The 27646-nt window shown below is 46.7% G+C and overlaps 1 protein-coding gene across 2 annotated transcripts in view; it reads left to right on the top strand.

The window, feature by feature from the left end:
- The first annotated feature begins 889 nt into the window (after positions 1 to 889).
- Positions 890 to 27646, top strand: part of LOC8037056 (short-chain dehydrogenase/reductase family 16C member 6) — a 61031-nt gene continuing 34274 nt past the window's right edge. Inside the window, exon 1 of one of the 2 annotated variants that reach the window (XM_029982794.3) lies at positions 890 to 1620. In XM_029982794.3, coding sequence (XP_029838654.1) covers positions 1150 to 1620 — 471 coding nt within the window. In that variant the 5' untranslated portion in view covers positions 890 to 1149. The remainder of the gene's footprint in view (positions 1621 to 27646) is intronic. The other variant, XM_029982793.4, reaches the window with a different exon arrangement.

The raw sequence follows: 27646 nt of genomic DNA, 5'->3' as shown, positions 1-27646 counted from the left end.
TCGGAAGGTGTACTTTCTTTAAAAAGTCCCCCCCCAAAAAAAAAAAAAAAACTATATTTAAAATTTGCGTATATATACTCAGAAAACTTACTTCAAGTAAAGTACAAGTATTTTAAACCTACTTGAAGTAGTACACAATGTGTATTAAAAGTACCTATTTCCCAACACTGCAAAAAACCTCCCCAAATAAAATTCTGAAGATGGTGGATGGTATCGTAAATATTGCAGTTAATGACACACACGCACAACACGAATAATCATATTAAAAATTTCCAGTCAAAGACAACGAATTACGATTAAAAATTGCTTCAATGTAAGTAAATTAGGGTGATTCAAATGAGCTGCCGTAGTCATTCACAGGATGGGGACGGCAGGGATGGAGGTCCCTCAGTATACACCGCATTCAGTGCGAGCTTCCTTACTTCCATAACGCTTTGACGTCTCGTGAACCTCGAGCGTGCACGCGCAGCCAGAGCACGGCGGAAGGCAAAGAGCGCGTCCTAGAGTCCAGACATTCGAAAGAGACGACCTAGCGTTCTCATTCTCTCTGCGCTGCGACTGCAAGTAAGTGTAGTAATACGCAAGAACGGATTTAGAGGGGGTGTCCGGATGTTTTGACCCCCCTCTTGATTTCTGCATGCGTAAAATTTAGGGCGTGACACGAGGGAGAGGGGGTTCCTAAACATATGGTACGCTGACCAACACCTGACACCCCTCCCCTCAGGAAATTCCTGCATGCGCCCCTGCCACCTGGTAATACGCGTTCAACACCAGCGGAACCGCCCGCGCGCGCGATGCTTCAGGAGCGCTACGTTGGCCGCGTGAACCAATAGATGTCGCTCGTTGAAGCCTCCGCGGGTGAAACGAAGCCCAGCCGCCGAACGACTTCAGCGTCCGGTCGCCTCGTGTTGATGAACTTGAGACCCGAGAAGGCCGCCAGGAAAGAGGGCAGCTGCCGTAGCCAATGGCGCCGCAGCCTCTCTCCTCCGTCGACACGTCGCAATCGAGAGAGAAGAGCAAAGGAGAAAGTTGGCGAGCTTCTAAATTCCGCGTCACCGACTTTCTCCAGCAGTCGCGGGACTGCGAAACGACGCGCCGTGCCAGAGCTTCTAGCCTGCGGACGTACACACACACAAACAAGGTGCCACCATGGATGGTCCGACAAACGGAGTGCTCGTGTTCGTCTACAACATTGCGCTGGTGCTGTACTACATCGCAGAAGCGATCGTGCTCAAGTTCGTGCCTCGCCGGTACAGGTCCCGGAAGAGCATCGACGGCGAGACGGTGCTGGTCACGGGCGCCGGCAGCGGGTTGGGTCGTCTGCTCGCCGTGCGGTTCGCCAAGCATGGCGCCCGCCTGGTACTCTGGGACATTGACCGCAACGGCAACGAGGAGACCGCTCGGCTCATCAAGGCGGCCGGCGGCGACGCCTGGGCCTTCACCTGCAATGTCGCGGACAGCAAGACCGTCTACGAGACCGCAGCGAGGGTGAAAGATACCGTGGGTCGTGTGGACATTGTGGTCAACAACGCCGGTGTGGTGTCCGGAAAGAAGCTGATGGACATCTCGGACGAGATGGTGGTCAAGACCTTCCAGATCAACGCTTTGTCTCATTACTGGGTGAGTAGATTGTTAATTAGTATTTATTTATGAGGAATTTCGGCTCAGGTCCTGCATACGTACTCAATTCATGCTAACTTGCGGTATCAAACTGACAATAAAAGTAAGTACACTGATGACCATGAACATCTCCCGAACACTTCCGACGTCCCTGCATGGGAACTTGGTTACAAGAAGCTTGGAAGACATTTGACGGGGGAGTGCTCACTTTCACCATAGATTCGGAACCAAGAAACGTCTATTTAAAAAAGCACGAGCGCACAACACTGGCTCACTATGGTCCCAGTATAACAGCCACATAGAGCTGCGCAAATTAGAATTCAATATATATATACTTTTAATTAAAAAAAAAAAAGAAACTTGCTAATTAACAGTTTTCATGAAAAAATGGAAAATACGGAGTCCCCTTAAAAATAATATCTCTACTAATTTTTTGAATATGGGTGGCATTCAAATGTTACCTACAGTGTGTGCAAACAATTTTAATAATTTTCACCGATGAGTCATTCCCATTACCTGATCGTTGCTTTGCCCAAAAACATTCTGTTTCGGCAAAGATTAAAATAGACCCTGATGGCATTGCTAACATCATTCAGAACCTGCCCAACCAGTCTTCTCCCGGTGCCGATAGCATCAGCACCAAGCTTCTTAAACTAACCCAACCTTATGTCGGACTTCTACTCCCACAGCTTTATCGACCATCTTTAGACCAAGGCGCTATGTTGTATGACTGGAGACAGAACATCGTCAGTATTGTTAACAATTCCGGTAGTACATCCCTGATTTGTAATAGGACAATTTCTCTCACTTGTGTTCCGTGTAAAATTTTAGAACATGTTTTGAGCACTCATATAATGAACTTCTTTGTAGATGACGATTTTATTTTTATTAACCAACGTAGCTTCAGAAAGAACAGATCTTGTGAAACTCAATTATTTGAATTATTTACTGATCTCCGCACAAGCATGCATTCACGAGTTCAGACAGACATATTTTTCTCCTGATGTAGAATACCCGAGACTGTGGTAAAAGCTGGGAAACTTGGTCAAAGAAAAGAAACAGGGGAAAAGAACGTTCTTTCCCCTGTCTTTTTTCTTCGACCAAGTTTCCGAGCTTTTACCACACTTTCGGGAACTCTACATCATGAATGATCAACCAGCTCGCCTGCGCACTCACTGTTTTTTTTTTCATATTTTTCTCGACTTCAAAGCGTTAGACCATGTACCACACCAACACTTACAAAAAAAAAAAAAAACAACAACAACAACAACAACAAAAAAAACTTATGTGTTTGAATATTGGTAGCTGTCTAGTTAATTGAATACAAGAATTGCTAATAAATATAACACAAGCAGTTACTCTTCAAAACCGCATCTCAAACAGTATTCACGTGAAATCTGGAGTTCCACAGGGATCAGTTTTGGGCCCACTATTATTCCTCATTTACATTAATGACATACCTACTGACATTTCCTCTTCACTAAGATTCTTTGCAGACGATTGTGCAATTTTAAAACAATTAGGAATGTGACGGACTGCGTTTCACTACGGCATGACCTGGACATCCTTCCATTATGGTGTGACTGTTGGCAAATGAACATCAATACATAGAAATCAAAATACTTGCCCTTCACAACAAAAACGTGCACAGTAATTTTCAATTACGCAATAAGTAATCAATCACTCGATAAAGTAACACCGTACTTAGGGGTTATTTTGAGCGAAAATCTAAACTGGAAGGATCATGTTCATCATGTCACTAGCGAATGGCGAGCTGCTCATAAGGTTTCACACAACTAAATTTATATCTTCCCTTCCTGATGTTAGATATCTTGCTTACACATAGATCATATGTTAGGTCCCAATGAAACTATGCATGCGTCATATTTGGAACACTTTCCAAAATTACTTAACTAATCAAATCAGCAAAAAACAGGGCGGGGAGATTTATTTTCAAAGACTACTCTAGTCACAGAGATGTCTCAAAACTTAAAAAAAAAAAACCAAGTTACCCCTACATTCTGCAGGAAAAAAAACTTTCGCGACTAACCTTCCTCCATAACATTTACTACAAAAAACCCACACCTAAAGGCCAATGTGCTGAAACCACCACATCGAATTTCCCCAAGGCTAGATCACGATGTTAATTCAACTAATACAAAGGTGCAGCGAGCTGGACAAGAACAACGATATTTAATAATCCTCGGAGAAGGTTAACAAGGGGGACCAAGGACAAACAGAAATCTCCGAACACAGCTATGACTGGTGCGCGACTGAAAATCACCACCATAAAATATGTCCAGAGCCAATATTACTGCACGTTTTAAGGTGTTTCCAATACAATTGTCTATATCCGAATGAAACAAGCTGCCAGCCGACATTCCATCTGTGGAAAATCCTGTAGATTTCAAACGTACGTATGTGTGTCATACACCTTGACGTAAGTCTTTTGCTTTTCTGGCACATGCCTCCGTTATATGTATATATTTTGTATTAATTCATTTGTATTTGCTTTGCTTTTAGTATACTATCATTACTAGTTGTCATTATATGTATTTGTTATTATTCTTTCTAAAACTCTAAACTGCCCCCTTCCCCCCCCCCCCAGGTATGCCTTTCAGGGCGCTAATGAGGTATCAATAAATGAACTAAATAAATCAATCAATGAAAGCGATCTCTTTGTGGCACACAATGCGTGACTTGTGGCAAAAGGAAAAAAAAAAGTAGCGTTAAGCATAGCTCATACTGACTCTACGAAAACTCCCTAATAGGCCCAATCAAGTGGCGTCAAAAGTACAAGTCGCTGGGCCTTTTTCTGTTTATGATTGATTCAGCGATCACAGAACACGCACAGAAACATGACGAACACTATGATGGGGCGCTTTTGACGCTGTCTGATTGGCTCCCATCCGCTGGTTACATCGGCTGCGTCTGGAAAGGAATGGAAATTGTTTCGTTTTTCAATTTTGTCAACAGGAAGCTCTAATTGTTGCACGAAAGATGTATACGCGACGCAACTCACCGACGGTGTACTAAACGAAAGTAACATGAAAGCCAAGCACGGGGAAAAACGATGACGAGGTAACTGCATAATTCGATCATCAAGCAAACAAACACAAGATGGCCGGCAGAGTTGCGAGCGTGAGTGTTTGTTTCTAATCGTAGCGACGGGTTCCTTCCATAAAAAGCGACGGTCAAGGAAGCGGGAAGGATACAATTCCTCTATATCCTTCCTGAACAGACAGGATAACGGAACCTGGTCCTAATAATAAAATAAAATGTCGCAAAAAAAAAAAAAAAAGCTACACACAATTTTTTTTAATACACGCACTTTACTCTTTCTGACGTGGAATTTATTCTCTCTAAATTTAATACAACTATTGAGAGAAAATCAAATGAAGGTGATGGCCAAAACCAACATCCAATTTTTCTCGCCCTCTCTAGTAACACGTTGTATAGCTTGAAAGTGAGCAAGGCAGTCTGAACAACACAATATTTTGCGCATTTTTTTCCCTTTTTTGTTGGCGTGAGTTTAACCAGCATTCGTTTCACACCATCATAGGTCTTGTAACCCACCGGGAATAAGCTGTGCTGCCCCCATATTGCCCCGTATTACATCCGACGTCACGTTAGCCCCTCAGACCCTCAGACCAAATTCGAAACTTGAATAACTTCGCGAAAGTGAACTATTCCGACTCGTAATTTAGGGGGGAGGGGGGAGGAAAGAGGGGGTGGGGGGGGGGGGGGGGGGAGATCGGTGGCTGAGTGTGTTGGCCCACCGGAGCTCGGAGCACATGTAGAGCGAAAGCTCGCGCTGCAGAACCCAGGAATAGCCAAGGGAGGAAGCTTATGGCCCGGGGTTTCAGCCTCCCTCCTCCTTCCATACACAGACAAAGCAAAAATTGTCTACGTCACTGTTTCTGCCCGTTTCGATCTGGATGAGCATCGTGCCTGCCTGCGCGCGTTCGTGTACCTGCTGGCTGAACTTCTCAAATACGGCTGAGAAACCAGACGTCATTGGGGCTGACGAACTTCCGGCTGTCTAGACTTACACTACACACACACACACGAACACGCACACCACACAATTTTTTTTACTCGTAACTTGGATTATTTTTTTTAGATGTGTCTAGTAAAGGGACCATGGAATACATTTTGGGCTGGGATAGTTTGAGATTTTAATAATCTCGTAGCGTTTAGGGGGTGTGCCAAAGGGAAGCTTTAGTACCTGAGGTTAGAACGCCGAAAGGTACGAACATTTGAAACTATAGCGGACTATTTCTTTCGTTCGAAAGTTCTCTGCCTTTTCACCGCGATGCATCCGCGGTGCCCGAGCACGTCAGCCGAACCCAGCTCACGCATTGGAATCTGAAGATGTGGGGTTCTGCCGGGCACTGGTTAGTATATTAGTAGGTATAGGAAGGGAAAAGGAGGCGTTCCATAGGAAAGGAGAGGAACGATGTATGCTTTCGTCAAGAATCGATCCGTGGACGAATATTTGAATTCGCGTTCCTGCAAAGAATAAAAGTAATTGTCTCGCTTGTTACGTTTACACAACCTTGACTCGTTGGTACGCCTCAACGGGTGACCTCTCTCTCAGCTGTCGACGAGAGATTTAGCCGGTGCGGTACGACCGCTAACCTGGTGTGTTGAACGTGCACCACGCAGTAGTGATTACACGAGTGCACTGTGTCCCCAGTGCTTCTGGCTACACGTCACCGAGCACGTGACTCGGGAGACGGTGTAAGAGTTGAGCACGGTTGGGAGGCGCCCAAAACTTCAATTGTTTGACAATTTTTTATTAAATAATTAGCGCGAGCAGGGCAAGATTGGGATTTCATTTCTTTACTCCAGACGTTGCAGAGAAGTACTCCCACAATTACTTGACCGATGTTCAAAAATTTCTTGCACGTCGAGCAGCTTTCAAAATGAGATCGGTGGCTTCGACTAAACTTCGCACGTGCGGTCGACAGTGTAACAAATTACGTAGTACGGTCACGACATATGAGTTGCCAGATACCAAGGACGCTTCAGACGCTGGTCCTGGATCGCTCAAGGCCGTCAGATATAGAAGGCAATCAGCATATTGGCCTTTGAGATCAAGCTTGTGATGAAGCCTTTCAACCGCTATATGTTAAAAAAAGAACAGATTTCCAAGCGCAATTTTGTTTTCGTTTTTTTTTTTCTTTTTGTTTTGTCACTAGATGCTTTCGGTGGCGCCCTCTTACGGTTTCCGTTCATGACGTCACGACCAGAATTTTCTTTGCCGTGACGTCACGAGCTGTAATTTTTGACTACTTATCACCAGTTGCGAACTACAAGGTCGATGATGGTATGTGTAAAAAAAACAGGTGCGCCTCCCGGGGTTTGGCTGATCCCACGCCACTGTTGGCACGTGACGCGGTATCGTGCCATGCTGGTGGTCCTTCCTGCTTGGTTTTGTCTATAAAAAAAATAAAAAAAAATTGGTGGTGCAAAACGCATTTTGAGAAAGGTATACGTGCTGAGCGGCAAGACTACCACAATGGCGTCTGGTATGATGTCAGCAGCGCCAGCCATGTATTCGGTCCAATATTTTCCGCTTGTCTCCGTGACTAGTATAAAGACGGAAAGACTCGGAGTATATAGGGCGCATGAATGAGAGAAAAGAGCCGGAATATTTCCTCCCAATGAATCGTGGGACCTGGGTCGCGAACTGGACTTTAACGAAACTTTTACTCACCAAGCTCAGTTGCAACTGTGTGTGTGTGTGTGTGTGGGGGGGGGGGGGGGGGGCATTTGTTTTTTAGAAGTCTATACTTTGTTTTATTTTAAGTCCAGACGCAACTGACGCTATACGAGCTAATGGAATCAATCAGACAGCGCCAAAAGCGTATCATCTAGGCGTTCGTCACCTTTTTGTGCGTGTTCTATCATCGGTGAACTAGTCACAAACATAAAATGCCTAGTGACTTGCGCTTTTGATGCTGCTTTCCCATTACCTGGTGATGCCATCACCACCAAGAGTGATCCCGGTTAATCGGCTAGTAATAGTTGCTGGACATCTAAACGGCACTGCCGGTTTAGTTTCTTTGTCCGTTCAAGGTTGTGTCCTTGGAGCCACCTGTGTCTTCCTGCGCTCCCTGTAAATAAACAAATAAATAACAAAGCTAAGAGTGAGTCATTCGTATTTTGAGCGCAGTAGGTTGTCGGAATATCCTCAAAGTTTGCGCGGTTCTCAATTTCAGCGTTTATTTTCTAAGGTTTTTTTTTAATCATTTCACGAACGCAGCTCGGTGGTTTCATTTGAAACCGAACAGACCATCTCGGTGTGGATATATAGATTTACCTCAAGTAACTATAAATAATAGCTCCATGCCCATCAAAAGGAAAACCGCGCTTCAAATATATATATATATATATATATATATATTTTTTTTTTTTTTGGTATGAAACATTATTAAGTGCAGTGGGATTAAGTGGAGTGACCAAGGAGAAATACTACATTTCGGCTGCCTATATTTGTACTTACTTCTGTCTGTTATTATGTAAATAGTTAAAAGCGAAAACATGCATAATCCTTTTTTCGTGTGCCGTAAATGTTTCCCTTTTTTATATGTACTTTTATCTTTATACTAAAAGCTCCTTCCGATATTTCTTCTTGTTATGTCAACCATCGTAAGAATACTCGATAAAATATGCAAACGTCAGCCATTGATAAAACTGGACACGAAGAACTACGAGAAACAATAGACGGTGAACGGTCGACGTGATTTCCGGTGCGCATTTTACCGACGCGTCCCAAATAATATTCGCGGTAAATGTGGTATCGGTGGTTTTCGGTGAACCAGAAACCGCACAGATAAAGTAATGAAGTAGTATATTTGCCATTAAAAATTATTACCGGCACGAAACAACAGAAGTGCGTTTCACCCTCGAGGCTATTCAATATATATTACGGGTCGAAAAACACTTCACAATAAACCTGCTTACAATGCAAAAAAAAAAAAAAAAAACTATGGAAAAGGGATACAACCTATTTGGTATTCTAAGCGTCTTCAATTGACCCATTCCATGCATTCCAGTCTGGACACAGTCAAAAAGAAATATACTGTTTCACGCTCGCCGAGTTACGCAATTAAGAATTATTTATGCTGGCCTTGGGAACTCCGCAGATTGCCAAGGGGACGCCGTTCACTAAAGGAAAGAAGAAATCTTTCGCATCTATAGAAATTAATCTTTATTATTTTCACTCTCTCTCTGCTTTTCTTATTTTGTTTATGGGAGTTCCTCAAAGCACTTGGCAGCAAGCGAAGTACTTCGCAAGCTGGGATAATGTGTGCCAATACTCTCTTGCTTATTTTGTAAATACTTCGCACTGTCTTGGAAAATTGCAGAGTACTTTCCCACGGTCTACAGTTGGACAACTTTAATTCGGAAATGTAATTTCGTTAAAATTACAACTCCATCGCTCAAAAACGGGTGTATTACAATTATAATTACGTGTGCAAAGAGAGTAATTCCTAGCAATTATACATTTCGTTCAGAAACTGTAATGCAATTACTTCGCGATTTCTTTTTTTTATATATATATATAGAGCTATCTGACCTTAGGGATGTTGCAGATGTGATAGCATTTCCGGGATGCATTTGTTCGTCTTTCATCGTCTGACCGTTGAGCCTACATATATACTATGCGTATAGTGTCTTTTCACCAAGTTGTGTGAAATATTGGATGGAACGTATTTTAAAGGCCTGGCAGTATGTTCCCAATAAAATAAATAAAGTATAGCTGATGTTATCCCGGGGCATTTAAAGGTATGCAAGAAACTCAATAAAAATAAATTTAACGCCTCCGTTAAAACGAACGGTTTATGCATCGCTAAAGTTAAGCGCATCCCAGCAACTGCGCTCAGGGAGACGACAACCCTTGGAGTTTTTTTTTAATTTTTTTTGCCAGGCAATTTATTATGGAGTCAGAATACTACCCAATCATTATCTTGCTAAAGCGTCACGTATATTTTTAATAAAATAAAAAAAAAAAAAAAAAAAACGCGACAGCTTGAAACCGAAGCCGAAACTGGACTGGGGAGGAACTTGAACATCTACAGGAGAGAGAGAGAGAAAGAGAGAGATAGAGAGCTGGTGGAAGTCACGTGGCTGTGCAACTATTTTTGTTTCTTCAAAACATATTTGCGGCTTTTTAGAAGTCACAAAAAAAATAGTATCATGTTTAATTTTTATTTCTAATACAGAGTGTGTTCCTTCGATGACCCACGACGTTGATTATATTTGGTGGTTGTGTCTAAATAACGGCACGTGACCCCAAAGAAGAGAGTGAGCGCGACTCAAACCGGCCAGTTCTCGATCGGCGATTTTCGGGCGCAAAAAAAAAAAAACGAATTTCGAGCCGCAGATTGTGTCCTGGGTAGTTGGGCTCTCATATGTCACGTACACGTGAAAACCCTGGCAAACATTACGCGCTTCACAAAAAAAAAAAAGGCTTCTGCCTGGTTTTGTTTTCAGTGTTCGTGCGTATGGAGCGTGATTTGCTCGCTTTGCGAAGCGGCGAACATGCGCGTGCTGGGCTGAGGAAATGACACGCTGGGCTAAGGACTTGAGAATCCAATATTTACAAGTCGAATGCGAGAGCCAGACGCTTCTCCGCTCCGCGTCTCAACATTCTGGACAAGTGCAGCGGAGACAGAGCTGCTAGCTTTCGCTCTACCCACTAATCGGTCCATTCAGAGCTCGGCGTTCTGACGTCCCTCATGTTGTCTCGTCTGCTCCTCACCCTCACTTTCTTGGCGCATGGCGAAAATGTGTGTAGTTTAGGTACGGCTCAGAAAGCCGATTGCGTAGAAAGTAATCGGCTTCCCGGTCTGTTCTTTCCTGACGCGCTTACAGGAGCGGGACGCCTTGAAGTTACTTTGCACCGGCAGCGGATGGCCCCGATCCCGGTAGCGATTAGGGTATCGTCGCACCCCGATTGGCCGTGACGTCACCGAGACTTCCCGCTCTGTCGAGGGTCGGGGCGCCTGTCGCGAGAAACGAACTTTAGCCGACGTCACCGAGTGCGTCCTTCGAAGGACGCTTCTGACGACTTGTCCTGCCTTGAACAGCAACCGCGGCGCAAAAAAAAACAAAAAACAAAAAAAAAAAAAAACGTGTCCTTGGGTCTCTGAGGCATAAACGTAGCCAGTAACTGACAACACCGGAAGTGTCTTTTATGCGGTAGGGGAGGGCGCTGAATAGTTGAAATGAACGTCTACGAAGATTTCAGAATTCGAACGGTACCCCCTCTAAACGTCAGAGTCCGTTTTTTCTGCAGCACACGGAAACAGCCCATCGCGACGAACAGCACAGCAACCGTTTAGATGACCGGGGGTTTCCGCGGTGCGACTGTACCAGCGCTGATAAAGCTCGACTCTTCTTTTTTTTGTTGCGAATGATTAAGCTTAGCGACTGACCAATCTCGAAATAGATTAGAAAAGGCGATGTGTGCATGGACAGTGGGAGAGATTCAAAACGCCGAAGATCAAAATGTCGAATTATCGGAATGCCAAAATTTACAACAAAAATTTAAAAAAAAGCCGGAAATTAAAAAAAAGCAAAAATTCATGTAGCCGGACATTAAAAGGAAAGAAAAAAGTAAAATTAAAGTAGCTGGAAATTCAAAACACCGGAATATCAGAATACTGGCATTACGTTAGTATCACCTAGCAACACAAGGAGCCAAAGTTTCTTGGCAATACAATCAGAGCTAGGGGAGAGGGAGGCGGACACCACGCTTTGCATGGTGTCCGCCAACTAACATCTCCCATCGTCGGAGCCATGCCTCAACGTAGTTGTTGCTCCATAGAAACCCGTTCTGAGCAATGGCAAGCACATATTCCAAAGTCATGACGGGAATGCTGGTAGACTTCATATGATCAGACTGGAGATACCTCTGGCGACACGGCCGACACGGCGGCGTGATTTCCCAGGCAGGTACTTGTCTTCCCACCCTCGCAGCAGATCAGACGCTTCTCGTGGGAAGAGTTGTTTCAAGGACGGATAGGCATCTCGTACTTCTTTGGTGGGCAAGAACGAAAGGGCTGCGAGCTGCCTCACTTTGATAGCGAATCAATCTACATAATTTTTGTAGAGCACAGCCAGTGCTCTACAAAGCTCCACAAGCCGCTGCACTCTCATCCATACTGACTGGCACAAGTATAACAAACAGACATGCACATTCGACGACGGGAGAAATGATTGAATAACGTTGATTGCTGGCTATCCGAAGTCTGTACTCATGGTTTTTGGATTTGCAAGTCGAAGATCTGCGGCAAGGTTTAGCACTTTTTCGAAGAGTACCTCGTCCGCCATCGGGGTTCGTGAAGTCACGAGGCAGTAAACAAAAGGGAGCACATGACCATGAAGATAACCGTGAATTGTGCATAAGCAGAGATTCGTTTAATTTTCTCAACTTTTCGTCCGCGAAAAAAAAAAAAAAATGAAGAGGCGAGCTTCATCTGCTCTGGTACAGTCGCACCGTGGAAACTCCCGACCATCTAAAGTTGCCCTGAACTCGCCCTCGAGGACGAGCGCCCACAGAGCAGACGGCTCGTGTGGGCAGTCCGCTTTCCTCTTTCTTCTCAAGATCTGGCGTAAGGCTTGGAAGATGTGGCCTTGAAGACTGTGCTACATCTGCCGTGACCTGCTGCACAATCTTCACAAGTGCTTCACCCGAAGGCGCCGCCACAGAGCTTGGATTCGTCCTTGAGTGTGAAGAACTGTAACCCTGCAGATATCCGGAGCATGACTTGCGTGGGTCACTGTCTTCGTTTTGATATTGTCCATACCTTTTACAGGAAGGTCGGTAATTAGTTTAGCGTTGAATTCGTCTCGCTTCTTGCACCTCCGATAGTGATCTAGAACACGCTTTCTTGCCAAGCACGTAAACATAACCGTTTTTGCAGCTAATTTTTGTTGTACCTTTCTGGGAACACACCATAAATACGTCTTGGTCCTTTTCCCTCCGAATCGGTGAAATGATTAGTGCCGCACATTCTTGTACTCTAACTGGGCAGCGCTGCTTTTTCTGCTGACCTATAAGAGCTTTCCTGTCCGACTGATATGCGTATAGCTTTACGACAGATAGCAACATACGGAATTTTACATCAGCTTAATCTACATTGATAGTGGTGCCGTTGTAACAATCTAAAAAAGACTCGTGTCCATGGAAAGTGGTTTGGCGGAAAATGAACAAAGTGGTAGTGACAAAGCGCGTTGCTTCTTTCTCGCCTTTTGTAGTGTTCGGCGTTACGGCTTAATCTTCGGCATTTCCATTTTTCATATTTTCAATTTTTCGGCGTCCTGCTACTTGTCTAAAGTCACAAAATGAGCCCCGTGCGACCGGTGCGTGTAAAAGGCTGTCTTCGGAGACAGGCCAGCCTTTTGTTATGCACGACTTGTTTTACCGAAAGGAAGTGTCGTCATTCATCCGCTTCCAATAGCTCAAAAGGGCGATCATTAGCGTTAAGATTTTAGGAAGGTTTGCGGTTGCGCTTCAAATTGACTTGTAACGAAGTCTGGCAAACTTTAGCCGCATCACGAGCAGGGTTGCAAGGTATTCGCTGATTAACCGGCAAAATATTTGTGGCATGTATATATATATAGTGTAAAAAAATAGCGAAGTAGCCCAAAATATAAAACGTCATACAACGTGCTCTAGAGAATTCTTCGGAATACCGACGTGTATTTACAAAAATAAAAAAAAAAAAGGTCAAAAGTTTTTAGAACTGATGGCGGAGCACCTGTATATTACTGAGGTGTTGAAACTCGCCAAGAACAATTTGGACGATAGTACTTAAGATAGAAACGATTGCGTCTCCTCGACCACCACCATTGAGAATTTTCTTATTCTATTTTCACGCTCCTAATTTGGTTAGTTTGCTTTTATACTCCCTTGAATCAATAGAAGAACAAGTGCTTTGAAATCGCTTGAATCGATCGGTTGTGAAATAATCCCCAAAATAACCAAACAGCCAACCACCAGATTTTCCCGCCAGCTACAAAAATGAGGAGCCCAATTGGGCTGTTTATGGCCCAGCAAAGTACCGGAATCGGCTGAAAGGCCTCACGGCTAAAAGCCGGAAGCGCGAGAGGATCGCTGCAATTGGCGCACCGCGTGCCCTGCAAACAAATAAACGGGCAATTGTATTTTTAGATTGTTTTGTTACGGTCATCTTAAGAAACGTATAGGTGTGGCAAATACCAAGCATCTCATGATTGTTCCTCATCCAATTAGATTGTGGCGTTCGCAGACACGAGCTCTCGACAAACGAGGCAAACCACAGCTGCAACGTCAATCGTCAAACTCCCTCTAAAAAAAGAAAAAGAAAGAAAACTGTTTTGAGCATGCACGTAAAGAAAACACCACTTCGAGCATCCTGCATTATTTACCAGCACTGCATTTTGTACAAAAGCGTGCGCGTAAAAAAAAAAAAAAAAAAAAGGAACACTCTTCGAGCATCGTGCATTCTTTACCAGCACATGCGTTCCGTACAAGAGCAATGCCAGCCTTGGGTTGGTCTTGTACGATACCCCAACGACGAAGGAGGGTATCGCGAAACCGCCCACGTGATCAGACGCGGGAAGAAAAACAGTTCCGACAATTCCCCGATAAGTCGCTCGCCGACGCACCGATCTCGCGTTCAAGGTTACGCGGGCATCAGCTGTGCGGTTACTTCGTGCATACGACGACTGCCGAGGACTGCAAGCGCGTCGCTCGAGGACGATTAGGACACTTTCGGCTTCTTTTCCTCGTACTTCATGATTGGCCTCAACCCCTCTTAGGTAACATTGGCCGTATGCGAAGTTCCGGATTAATTGTGTCGCGTGTTTTGTTCAGGCGGCGGAAAGTTCGTCATCCTTCAATGGGCGGCGCCCGGTGTCTTCGCTGTATGAGAAATTTAGTTGTTGCATTACCGCTGCTTGCCTGGGTGCTCTTAACGCGCGTCACTGAGTAGCCAGACACGACAGCACGCCGGAGCGATGCTCAACCAGATCGAAACGAGCAGGGTTGGGAATCGAATAGACTATTTTTAATAAGTGCGCGCCACCTATACTCCTTTTTACCTCACGAACCGTTGTAAAAAGGAGTCCGCCTCTTCGCGGAACAATACTAAATTCCCCCCTTTATGTAGAGAATCAAGATATATGTAGCTGCATTTTAGATGAGAAGGGTGTATTTATCAAGACGTACTACACGTTTCAAACGCCAAAATCATCGCTCCACCTCCGACAACCGAAGCTCGTAAAAAGTACTTCGCGCGGCGTTATGATCAATGCGCAAAACTTCCTTTTTGCGCCAATAGACCTCTTACAGCCTCTTAGAAAGTAAGGCTCCTGCCTCTTAGAAAATCGAAGCGATCCTAGCGATAAAGTGCCCCGCAAAGCATCTTGGGTACCTTTTGGCCAGCGTTTCGGTTCCGTTTTACCAAATACAACGCGTGCATTTTTGAATAGGTGACCTTCCTTAAATTTGCGATGTTGCCTGCCAGTAAGAATAAATATGCTGAAGCACTTTTTTTTTTTTTTTTTGGGGGGGGGGGGGGGGGGGGTGGCGACGTAGAAGAGTTTGTGTGGAGGTAAACAAAGACAGAATAAGTATATCGGCCGGTCATCCTGTTCCATCGTCGCCCCATTGTCCTAGGTTTTTTTAAATGATCCGTGACTCGGGAGGTTCATGCTGCATTCTGGAGTGGTAGCACGAAAGGTGTACCCGGGACGTGGCCGGCCGTATTCCTACTCCTCCCTAAGTAGGTCCTTCGGCCGTTGGAGGTCCGTTGTTCAAAGGGAGCTCTCACGAAGATGAATGGGCGCAATTCAAGCGAGCGCCGTGTTCGTGCAGTGCTGAGTTGCGCTACTTCGTCAACGGGGACAATGAAAATAAATCGCGCCACTCCTCTCCATCACCAAAGAGGTTCCATAATGCAACGCGCGCAATGCTGCATGCAGGGAGTTTTGGAAGTAGTCTATTGTCCGCGTCCGCCATTGTTCGGGCACGCAATCTGAGCATGCATTGGCCACGCGGGCTGCGTGAGCCTTCGGCGTGAACTCGATTCAGCTTGTATGGAGAACGAGCGCTCCGTCAGCGTTCGGTGAGGACTCGGCTTCAATCACACCGCTTCGTGCCTCCGATGGATGGATGGATGTTAATGGCTATACCCTTTATAGCGGGTGGTAGCTTGCGCCACCTAGTCTAAGTCTAAGAAGACAAAAACATAGGATTCCTCGCGCCCTTCTGAGAAAAAAATTCTCCCCCCCCCCCCCCCCCCCCCCCCCCCCCTATAACCAGGCAGTGTGGGCTATCAGTCACAAGGATGACCTTCGGGGGATCGGGCAAAAAAACTAAAAGCATCACCCCACCGCCTCTTCCCCCCGGGGGAGGGAGTCGCCAATTTTCCTCTGGTCAAACCTTGTCGGCGTTACCCCAGCACCGGACCCACTTGAGACTTTGGGCCGGAGCCACGCGGGAGTGAGTCCCAATTTTCCTTCGTCCCGCCTGTCCACAGCTGTGCTAACAGCTGGTTGTCCATCATTCCGTTTTTCCTAGATAATTTCCACCAATCTTCTAATCGCCTCTTTGTGAAATCCTTTTCTCTTCCGTCCTTCCATCGTCGCCAGTAAAACCCAGGGCCGCGGCCACATCCGTTAGTCCTTCAGGGAGGGCAGGGCGAAGCCCCTTCAAAACCAAGCCATTATGGCAGGCGGCACATAATGTGTCTTGCCTCCTGAAATTTAGCTCTATACGTCCTCCAAACTCCCCCTCTCGCATCGAACAACGAAGAGCTTCCCAGTGAATTGTCAAACAGATTTTCCTTTATTACGTTCTGCTTTCGTGACCGCTGTTAGGGCTGATTTCTCCTGTATTCTTCCCTCCAACATTTTCCTCTGCCTCTTTCACCCCCTTTTCCACTGAAGTAGTCTGCTCAGCCCCATCACCATGTAGGTATTTAAATGTAAGCTTTCGGGTTCGGTTTGTCGATTTTGTGTTCAAGCTTTTCATGTATGAATACTTGACTAACTTCTGTGCCCACCGCGTATCATCGATTTTGGTCAACCTTTGCTCAGATTTCAACTTGCTAATTGCCTCTTTGCTCTCAAAAGACGACCATCCCATGTCCCCTTGTACTCCCTCATTTTGTGTTTTTCTATGTGCTCTCAGTGCCAATTTGCCTACGCTTCTTTGTCGAATTTCTGATCCCGATTGAACCTCTGATTTCATGTGCAGTACTGCATTGCCAAAAGACAGTCCTGGTACCATCACTCCCTTCCATATACCTCTGACCACTTCATATCTATTATAGTTCCATAGCGCCTTGAGCTTCATAATATATAAATTTCTTTTTCATTTTCTATACTTATATTCTCCTCATGTTCCTCTACATATTTCCTTCCCTCATTGAGCCAGACTCCCAGATATTTCGTATTTTCCTACATGGTGGGAAACGGCGACCACCATTGTTGCTTGATGGAGTTTTGCAAAAGGGCCTATTGAACCCGGAATGCCTGGGTTTCTGCAGCACGAGTTTTGTGTCCGCGAGCTGCGGTTCGCTAACTCAGAGGCAGTGTGTGGACTTTCAGAAACCGAATTTCATAATAGTTGCTCAAATATCAGTCGACATTTCTACATGCCAATGGCGGTACGAAAGTGACGGTGTTCTTTGCCGCACGGTTCTTTCTCTATTCGTTTCAGCTTCGATGGTGACAAAAACTACCCTCCTGTACGAGGCGCTTACATGAGTTACCGCTCATTCACACTGGACGCGGATCTGCGTTCGCAAAGCGGTTGCGAACGCGGTTGTATGAAGACCCAGTACAATTGCACGCGCACTTGATGTGATCGAGTGCGCTTGCAATTGTACTGGATCTTTATACAACCGCGTTCGCAACCACTTTTCGAACGCGGATCCGCTTCCAGCGTGAATGAGCGGTAAGGAAGCGTAGAGCGCACGTTCGTGTGCTTCTTGAGCAAAGGTTGCGGCGACGTCAGAACGCCTATCTCCGATTGGTTCCGGTTGGAAGGATAACGGGTAGACCTCAAGGTTCAAGGTATAAATAGCATTGAGGTCTACCCACTCTCCCTCCATCACAGCCAATCAGAGGTCGACGTTCTGCCGTCAGGGCAACCTCTGCACAAGATTATTAGCAGACAAAATTGCGCTCCGCGCAGCGGATAACGCAAACGGGCTCACTTTATCGTTCGAAACGGTTACGCCATACTGCTCCTGCGGTGTACACGTGTGGGTCCTTCTCTCGGAATCGTTATGCTGGAACACACGCCCACCAAGCTAAACCCTTCACTTACGAAACCAGTTTTTCGTGCGCTAGCGAACCCGCATACATATATAACAATTATTGGGTCACCTTCGTTTAGTAATTCCGTCCTTTATGCGCTACAGGTGCCGTGAATATCTGATTCACCGCAGAAGGCTAGCAAGCGAACCTGCCGCCACAGCTTTCTGTTCTGTCCGATAGGTGCCTTCGATTTCGCTTGAGACGCCAGTAGGTATTTGTAGGTGTTTATTGTGACTGAGGGCTGGTTCATACACTGGCGTTTGACTGATTGACTGAGTTGCAGCTGCTTGTGACCACTCAGAGAACAGCCTGGCGCCATCTATCGGATGGCCCTGCAGCACATTCGATCTGAGTACATTTCACGCATAATTCTGTCACCGTGTGCTTAAAATAATTTTGTAAATGCTTTAACTTGTGAGCGACTATTAAAAAAAAATGTGTGTGGGTTTTGTATCGCAAATGCTGCGTCTAGTTATACAGATCGGAATTGTTCCGGGACTACCTGCCGATAGATGGCGCCAGTGCGCTAGCGTGTTCTCTCGTTGTGAGCGGGTAGAAACCGTTGTAACGGAGTCGATCTCAATCAAACGCAAATGTGCGAACCAGCCTCAAAGGGGCGATGCAACGATTCTTTTTACTGTGCGCAAAAACCGCATGGAACGCATCCCCGCCATTAATGATTTCTGAAACACGCGTTTGTTACTCGACACACGCAATAGAAGTCGCAGAAGAAAAAGTTATAAAGGAAAACGAGCAGCGTTCACCCCGTCAACTCGCAGCCAAAACAAGCGGCCACGTGATCTGGAACCGATTATATGCTGCCAATGTTGATCACTGCAGCCACGCGCTAGGGTTAACAAAGCACAGGACACGCGCTGAGTTCCCGCCATTTGGGGGACATCGGTGGTCGAGTGGCCACCGATCCCCCAAATAGCGTTGATATGATTTTTATCAGATCTACGTAATTTAAATCTTCAGCTAGAAAAAGAAGTAACTTTTTGTCACTAGATGTGTTTTTAAATATGGCTGCCTGATATAAATATTTCTTGTTTGATCCTTCTTTTCTTTAAATACAAAACAATCGTCCACGGAAAGCATAAAATGATAGACAAACGGTAGATGGAACATATCTTAGGTATTGTTTTTTGGGGGAAATGTTTTATTTAAATCAGCATAGTCTAATCGGTGCGATTTAAATCATCTTGATTTCTATTCTCCACCCTACCGTCCACCGCCGCCCCCTCCCCCTCGAGAGCACGCCCACCTGTCAGAATCCTCATCGAAGGTCATCTGGCTCTTGAAGTGGAAGTTGACGACCTCACGAGGGAAGGGGGCGAAAAGAGGCCTTGAGACGCAGTGCGACTCGATAAAGACATCAGGAGCCTTCGCTTGCGTTCGTCGCGGTCTCCTTGAGGACCTCAATCACGGTTCTCACGGCGGACGTACGACTTTTGGTCTTCATTTTTCTTTCTCTAAAGTAACACGTAAAGCCGTAGAGGTTATTCTACAGAGGAACTTTTTCGCATAAGGACGACACCAAAGCGGCAAGAGAGGCGCCAACCGTATAGTTCGAGTTTTCGCCGCTGCTTTAGGAGTGCGCACGCCGCAGAACTTTTGTTGGAAACGGTGCTCTGCGTTTGTCATCTTTCAGTGCGCCTGTTAATCAATCAAACGCCGCTAATGCGCCGCGACCATGCGCTTTTAGGACTAGTGTCTGTCTGTCTGTCTGTATGTCTTTGAGCCTTTGACTGCGTTATGACTTACGGTGAGTCGAAGTTTCATATAGCGTGAGCTTGAGCTTTGATTGGTCTGCGGTCGTGTTCCGCTGGTCGGTCTGATCCCCCCCGAAGAGACAGGAGTTGCCACCATTGAAGTTTTCAATATCTAGTCTATTTTCTTTTCTCTGCTTACAAAGCAAAGACAGAAAAAAAGAAAAAAAGAGCATATACCCGTGTAAGTCTACGGCAGTCCCAGTGATGGGGGCTGCGACATTGTGTATCTTGTATCTTGCACCTTGCACCTCCCCCCCCCCCCCCCCTCCCCCGCCCTCTTTTACGACACCACTACGCTTGACATAATGCGCAAAACTGAGGTATGTGTTCTCCCCATTACACCTGCCGCGGGCGTGACTGGAGACCTTCCGCCGTCTGGCTCCGTGCCACGCGCCTCGTCAGCCATTGACGTGAGCGCCCATTAACGGGCGGGACAATCAGCCCGCCAGCCGATATACGACCGTGGCGTCTGTCGTCAGCGTTTCTCGGTAAACCGCACTTCGACCTCCGGTGACGCGTGCAATTCATTGGCCAATATATATGTGGAGACGCCCGCTCACGTGTGACGAGCCACGGCTGTGTTTTCCTCCCTGCTTCACGCAACGCTGGCCGAGCGTGCATAAGAGACGTGTGGCGCACGGTAGTAGGACGCTGTGCACACTAACTCCTTTCGCTCTATGCGCTGACAGTGTTGCGGAAGCTACGCGGTCGCCGGACCAATCAGCCGCCTCCGTTTCATCACCTGACTCCGCTTTCTGCGCGTGGGGCGGGAGCGTAATCACGTGGCGAAAGATATATATATGTACGAGAGGTCCAACGGGCACGTAGCTTCCACTGGACTGTCAGCTTGCGATAAGTCACTGCGAAGAGTCCATGTACCCGAAATTTTCTTTTCTTTTGCGTTCCTTTATTTTGTAGCGGGCTGCATAAGACGTCTGGAATACAATTTTGATCGGTGCGTCTGTACAGCGTCTTAATTTTGTACTCTCGCTTCGCGACAACTGCTAGCCTTATCCGGCGGGTCCTGTGACGTATTAGGGAGCTTCCGTAGGCCTTTTTCCCACCTCCGCTATGCTCACCTGAACGAAGATGCCACCACTGCGCGTGCGCGTTGCTATAGCCTTGCCTGCAGAGTCCCGGATCTCCGTAGTGGGTTGCGGAGAACGTTGCGAGACAGCGGGAACCGTCTAGACCCCCCCCCCCCATTCAGTCTAGCCATTTTGGGGAGTCCCTCCGACGGAACGGTCGGACATTAGTTTCAGGTACCTGGTGAGGTACGCGTATGATCATTGCCGCTTGAAAGGCCTGCGCTTTTCCTCATTTAACGCCTTATATCTTGCGTCGGCGTCGCCGCTAGTGCGTCTTGTAGCGCCTCGCAACGAACGTAATGCTAACGCGCGGCGACGCCAAGATGAACGCATCTGCCGCTTTTCGGTGTCCGTCGCTTGGGTCGGGTCGAGGATGTGCTGAAGATGACTGGGATTGTCCCAGTATTGGTCTGGTCAAAGTGTAGGCATTGGTGACGCTCGTCGAGTGAAACAAGACCGTTCGTTTGATGAAGAACATACGTGCATAAGCAGCACATGCACATGTGTCTGACGGATGAAGCTACTGCATGACGAGGGCGCGTGCCATAGTGAAGAGATAACGCCGGTAGAGACCTGCGTCAACTGGCACACGATTTTTGCGATCATACAGGCCGGGGTTGTGTGATTCAAACTCATCCCCCATCGTGCGTCTTGAGTTCCGGTATCCTCCGAGCCACTCGTTGAATTAGCTACTCCAAAATGGTCGCCAATGAAGAAAAGCGAGAGAGTGTGGCCGCAGACGGCTTCTGAAAAAAAAAAAAAATCAAGAAACGCTTTTGATTGTGCGCTGGACGACGCCAATCCTCGAAGCACGTGCATATATCGTCCACCCTTCGCCGGCAATAAAACTTCTAATTTTTTCGAAGTCGACAGCCAGTTCACGAGCATAGCCTCGCATATACTGACAAAACCTGGCAGGTCGCCACGAGAAGCGGCCGCTGAAATGGTAAAGGTAGAGCGGAAGACAACGGATGAGAGCCACGTGACTGGCGCCCCGCAGCGGCGAGACGCCGAAACATACTTCTCCCGAGCAAACAAGCGTGTTTCGGGTCCTCGCCGCTGCAAAAAGCTGTGCGCTGACGTCCAGGTTCCCCGAGAAATGGCTCTTCGATGCTCTGTGCTACCAGATCATCGTGCTCCAAATCTGCGACCGGACAGATTTGGAGCTCTATGGCTCCGTCGTTGTGAGTATAGAGCAGGCTATGGTCAAACGCATTCGAATGCGATATCCAAACATCGGACGCCGGCGTTCCGCGTTCTAACGCTTTCGATGAGGGCAGTGCAGACAAAGTTACCCACTTATCATTCGAGCCAGGGCCCTAACCTGGACACTTGGCGAAAAAGTGAGCGAGAAATTCGGCGGCTATGATTGGCCGTCGCCAAGGTCAAGTGCGGCGTTAGCCAATCACAGCCGACAGATTTCTCGCCGACTTTTTCGCCAATTGTGTCCAGATTAGGACGCCAGAGCTCGGCGTTTTGACGTTCCCATTCGCTCTCCTCCTCTCCCTCAGTTTCTCGGCACATTGCTTCGTGGAATGGTCCTTGGAAAGCACGTTGTGACTGTTTTGTTTTGTTCTGTTCCGTGATTTGTTCGTTTGTTTCTGTAAGTATAAGCTGGGGGGGGGGGGGGGGGGGGGAGGGGGGGGAACTTTCACGAATATGTACCAACTAGCTCAACCAACTAACTAGCTGTAACCAATTTCGTCTACAGATTTTTACTATACTCGGCGACAACTTTTCTTGGCAATGCAGTGGAAGGTACGTCCCGCGTCCCCTCTCCCATTTTGAGTGTACGCAGGCTCTCCTCCTCTCCCCGGAAATGGGGGAGGAAGAAAGCCTGCGTACACTCAAAATGGGAGAGGGGATGCGGGACGTACCTTCTACTGCATTGCCAAGAAAAGTTGTCGCCGAGTATAGTCTCGTCGTTGTAGCGTATGGGCTGGAGAAAACAACTCGAACTTTCGCTCTGCGACAAAATACGCTAATATTCATTTGAAACCACTTCCTCATTATGCGACCGCACACTCTGCATTCGGCTCCCGGGGAGGAAAAGTTGCAGAGGACGTTTTTCTGACGACACCAGTCCGAATGCGATATTTAAATCATACGTCTAAAAACAGGAAAAAAAAAATAAAAACGGAGAGAGTCATGCGGAATCTTGATCGCGCGCTTTCATCTGACGCACCGCGCCGTCGATATGAAACTGGCAGCATTCCTATACCTAATGGACGATTTCTTCGAGAATGCCAAAGGTTGCCTGCGGCTTCGTCGCTTAAACGAGAGAAATAATAAAAAGAAAAAAATAAGTCACATTAATTTTGCTTAAGGTTTAAGCGGTGAACACCATCTCGTTGTGAAGGTCGACAACCACATTCTGTAAACGCACTCGCGACGCTTTGCAGACAATCGCAGACTGTTCTTTGGAAGCTCATCACAGGAACCATTTCCTGACCACTCTTGGACCACGACTGTCCTGTCTTCTGCTAATTCCCATGCAGCGATGGCTGCACGTCTTGCGAGTGGTTTATACTTGGGGACAACTTTCTGTGGCAATAAAACCAAAGGTATGGGTGCACGCGCTCGCTTGCGCACGTTCGGCGCCTATCAATTATGCAGGCGCACTCTTCTTGAACACCACAAAAGGTTATCCCCTAGTATATCATCGTATAGTACTCTCATCGGCCGTTACGAAGAGCTTTTGACAGGTGCCATCTTCAGAGTTCGTGCGTTCGGTGCGTGCTTGGCTCACTGAAGAGGCAGATACGCGTATGTAGGGCTGTGGGAACCGCACTCCGGGCTGAGTACGTTCCTCTTCATCTCAAAACATCGATAATATTTTTTTCTTAAATCTTGTTTTTACGAAGTGCACACAGGGGCGGATCCAAGGGGGGGGGGGGGGGGGGGGGCGAAAAAAAGACAAAAAAAACTAACTAACTTCTACGACCCTGAAAGGAGATGAACGATCGTACATCGTTTTTTCGAAGATAAATTACTTGCCCTCTTTTAGTAGCAAGCGCATTTTGCTTTCCCGCGTCTCAAAACCAAAATTCAAACGTGAACATCTGCAATTCTTATAGTTCACGACTCGCGAAATGCTTAAGTCATCGTGTCACTCCTGCTTGTCTCAGGGATGGTTCACACGCTTGAGACTGCTTATCATCGTGGATGGACGGATAAATGAATGGATGGATGGATGGTGGCGAATCACCGCCCTTTAAATCGGGCGGCGATTTGACCCGCCTATCGGATAGTCGTGGAACACTCGCGGTTTCCTTATATTCCTAATTTTTCTCGCGCATCGTTCTTTCTCCTTTTTGGCACGGAAAACTTTTGACAATGTAGTAAATGACAATGTCTTAGATAGTGCGTACATTCGATCTTGCAAATAGCGCAAAAAACTCCGCTCTAGTGAAATGCAGTTACAGGGTCGTCTAATAGATGGCCCTACCGTGCCATTGTGTTCTTCCGTTTTAAGAGGTTACAAAACCTTGGTCGTAAGCAGTCGCAAAGTGCGTGAACAGGCTTCGTCCTCTTTTAGTGGTTGGCATTTTGCTTTCTCACGTATCTAAACCAAAATTCAAATGTAAGCTGAAAAAGAATGGTCCGATGAAATTTTGTGTTCCAGAAAAAAACTAAATTATTGCTTTTAAGAATATCTTCCGCACAATGTGCGAATTTTTAATCCTCCGCCGCACAAGTTATTAAACTTTTAAGCAGAGCTCAGCTGCTCAGATTGCACCCGCAAAACACACGGCGTTTTCGTTGGCAACAGTGGGATCTCTGACGAAACGTCATGCAAAGAAGGGCACGACAGCCCTTGACTGCTGTCTCACTAAAATGACTTCGTTCTAAGAAATACGAGAGTTACGGGATTGAGAGAAGCTCGATTCTTCGACGATGATCTTAGTTTGTACGCACCATCGACCATGTTGATAAAAACCGGGAATAAGTCAACGCCCGCGACTCTGACGTATACCATGCCTGATGTGATGTCACGGAACGACCAGCCATGCATACTTTCGAAATTTGGCTTGCAGTTTCGTATTGATGTTCATAATTGACTTAACAAATATACTGGGGCGCCTTTTTAATGAAATAAATATCGTATCAGACTATATTTCGGCCCATTATACGTGACCAGCGCAAAAAAAAAAAAACAACAAAGCCGTTTACAACTCCCTGTAACACCGAATTGGAGCGCAGCTTTTGAGGAGGAAGAGGGAAAGGTACTAGGGTCACCTGTTCTGGGGGGGGGGGGGGGGGGGGGGGGGTCATGTGACCTTGGGGGCTCACTTGACCCCCCAGAAAAAGTTTTCCGCTAGATTTAGCGGGGATTTTTTTCCGCTAGATTTAGCGGGGAAATTTTCCCGCTAGGTTTAACGGGAAAAAGTTTTCCGCTAGACTTAGCGGGGAATTTTTTCCGCTAAATCTAGCGGGGAAATTTTTCCGCTAGATTTAGTGAGGAAATTTTTCCGCTAGATTTAGCGGGGAATATTTTCGGCTAGATTTAGCGGAGAAATTTTTCCGCTAGATTTAGCGGGGAAATTTACCCATAATGCACCGCGTGGTTACGCCGACGCCGACGGCGACGCCGATGCCGCTCAAGCCGGAAACGGGCCCCTAAGAGCTGCGCTCTAAAACTTAGTTACTTCCGGATATCACAGGACAATACCTTTAATTTTTGTCGTTCACGACGAGCGAAATGTTTAGATTTCCCGCGTCAGTCCTGCTTGTATAAGTGTATGAACGTTTTCAAGCAGACGCTGTGGCACCTTAATGTGACACTAAAATAAAAATTTAAAATCAAAAACACATACACGCACTTTTCAAAGGCCTAGATGGGACACATATTTCTTGTATGATATTTCACAAAAAAGAGCGGGATCGGTGTCCGAGCGGGCTAGCGCACACCAGCTCGGAGCAAGTGAAGCGAAAGCGTTTCACCTTGTGTTGTACCGCAGGAAAGGCTACGCGCGAGCTCCTTGCTCTAGTGCACATCTCGGCGGCACAAGCTCTCGTGCACCAAGGGCAGCTGGCAACGCTATGAGTTCATGCTTCTAACCTTCGCTGCGGTACAACATAAGGTGGAACAGTGTATAGGGATCCTGGTTTCAAACCCCACCCCTGCCCGTTTCGATCTGGATGAGCATCGGACCGGCGTGCGGTCGTGTATCACTACTGCGTGGTGCACGCTAAAGACCCCAGGCTAGCGGTTCTACTCCACTAGCAAAATTGCTCATCTACAACTGACTCTGAGACACCAGACAACAATTAAGGCTGACTAACTTCCGGCTGTATAAACATACACACAGCCGAGAGTTCCTCGAAAAGATACATTTTTGGAGCAATATTTACGCCGTTAGACGGAATTTAGGAGGGGTTAGCCCTGCCCCAGGCCCCGCCCATAACGTGGAAGCTCCTCCCACCTCCCTCAGCATTAGCAGAGCGAATAACGCTCTGCTAAAGAGTGAAAGGGGTGGGAGGAGTCTCAGCTCTCATTGGTTGGAGAGATGATTGACGTGTGAAATGCCCGTTATCCAAGTGTTTCTCTGTGTCGTAATAGTATTCTTATCGACAATATTTTTATGTTTGAGAAACCTATAATCTAGATAGAGTCATTATTGTTTCCAAAGATATCCTGGATTGCCTTTTCCGCTTCGGTTTTCAACGATAACAAACATGACTGCAGACGTTTGCAGAGCGCTCAACGTGAGTAACTCATTGAGCTCGTTTATTTTTATGAGTGAGAGTCGTTCTGCGTTCTCCGAGGTGTTTATAGAGGAATATCTCAACCGACCTAGTCTGCACCAAACAACTGTCGCAAATCACAACTTCGGAAGCGCTGTGAGGGTGCTTGTTTTTGTAGCGGGACTATACTCCGCGACAACTTTTCTTGGCAATGCAGTGGAAGGTACAGACCCACGTCCTTTCTCCCATTTTGAGTGTGCGCGGGCTCTCCTCGTCTCCCCGGAAAAGGGGGAGGAGGAGAGCTTGCGTACACTCAAAATGGGAGAGGGGACGCGGGCCTGTACCTTCCACCGCATTGCCAAGAAAAGTTGTCGCGGAGTATAGATAAATAGCGTTGCACATCAACTATGTTGCTCGATCTGGCCTGATTAGTTTGTTTGCGAATATTCATGCTGAGGAAAGATGGTCTCGGTAAAAGTGGCCCCGCTGCTTTGTTAACTGTGCAACCGGTGTGATTGCAACCATGGTTTCAATACCGCGAAGACACTTATACACAGGTAAGAATTTACGAGCCATTTGTCTGGAGGCAATCGGGCGCTCGGCTCGCATCAAGTTTGTCCAGTTGTGCTCCCGTCATTTCGCTTCGAATGGCAAGTATAAATAGCTCTCAAGTTTTGCAGTGCACCTAGCCTGCCAAAGCAAATATTTTTAGCTCACTTTTTCTTTGTGCGTGATGACGCTCACCCACCCTGCTCGCAAACGCAATGCAAAAATAAATAAATAAATAAAGAACAAGAAAGCCGTAAGGATTGCATGTTTGTTTATTTTCTAGACCTCTCGGTCGCTTTTTTCCGCCCATTGACAGACGCTGATTTACGCCTGTATTGGACCGTGGCTCACGCATGATGGAACGCTAGAACGCCGCTTTCATGGTAGCGTTTTGCGAGCGTTGTGGAATTATTTGAGACGGGGGCCGGAAAAGCAGACGGAAGAAGGCGAAAGCAGACGCCGACGCGCAGCTTCAATGCCCGCGTCTGCATTTGCAGACGATAGACGGTGGTGAAATACCAGACGATGCCGTAAGCTGCCGCGCGTCTGCTCGCACGACTAGCAGGCGGTGCCAGACGCCAGAGTATACGGTGCCTGAAACAC

Source organism: Ixodes scapularis, unplaced genomic scaffold, assembly GCF_016920785.2.
Source record: "Ixodes scapularis isolate PalLabHiFi unplaced genomic scaffold, ASM1692078v2 PGA_scaffold7__128_contigs__length_106722199, whole genome shotgun sequence".
Taxonomy (NCBI): Eukaryota; Metazoa; Arthropoda; class Arachnida; order Ixodida; family Ixodidae; genus Ixodes; species Ixodes scapularis.
This window is presented reverse-complemented; position numbering and strand designations above follow the sequence as displayed.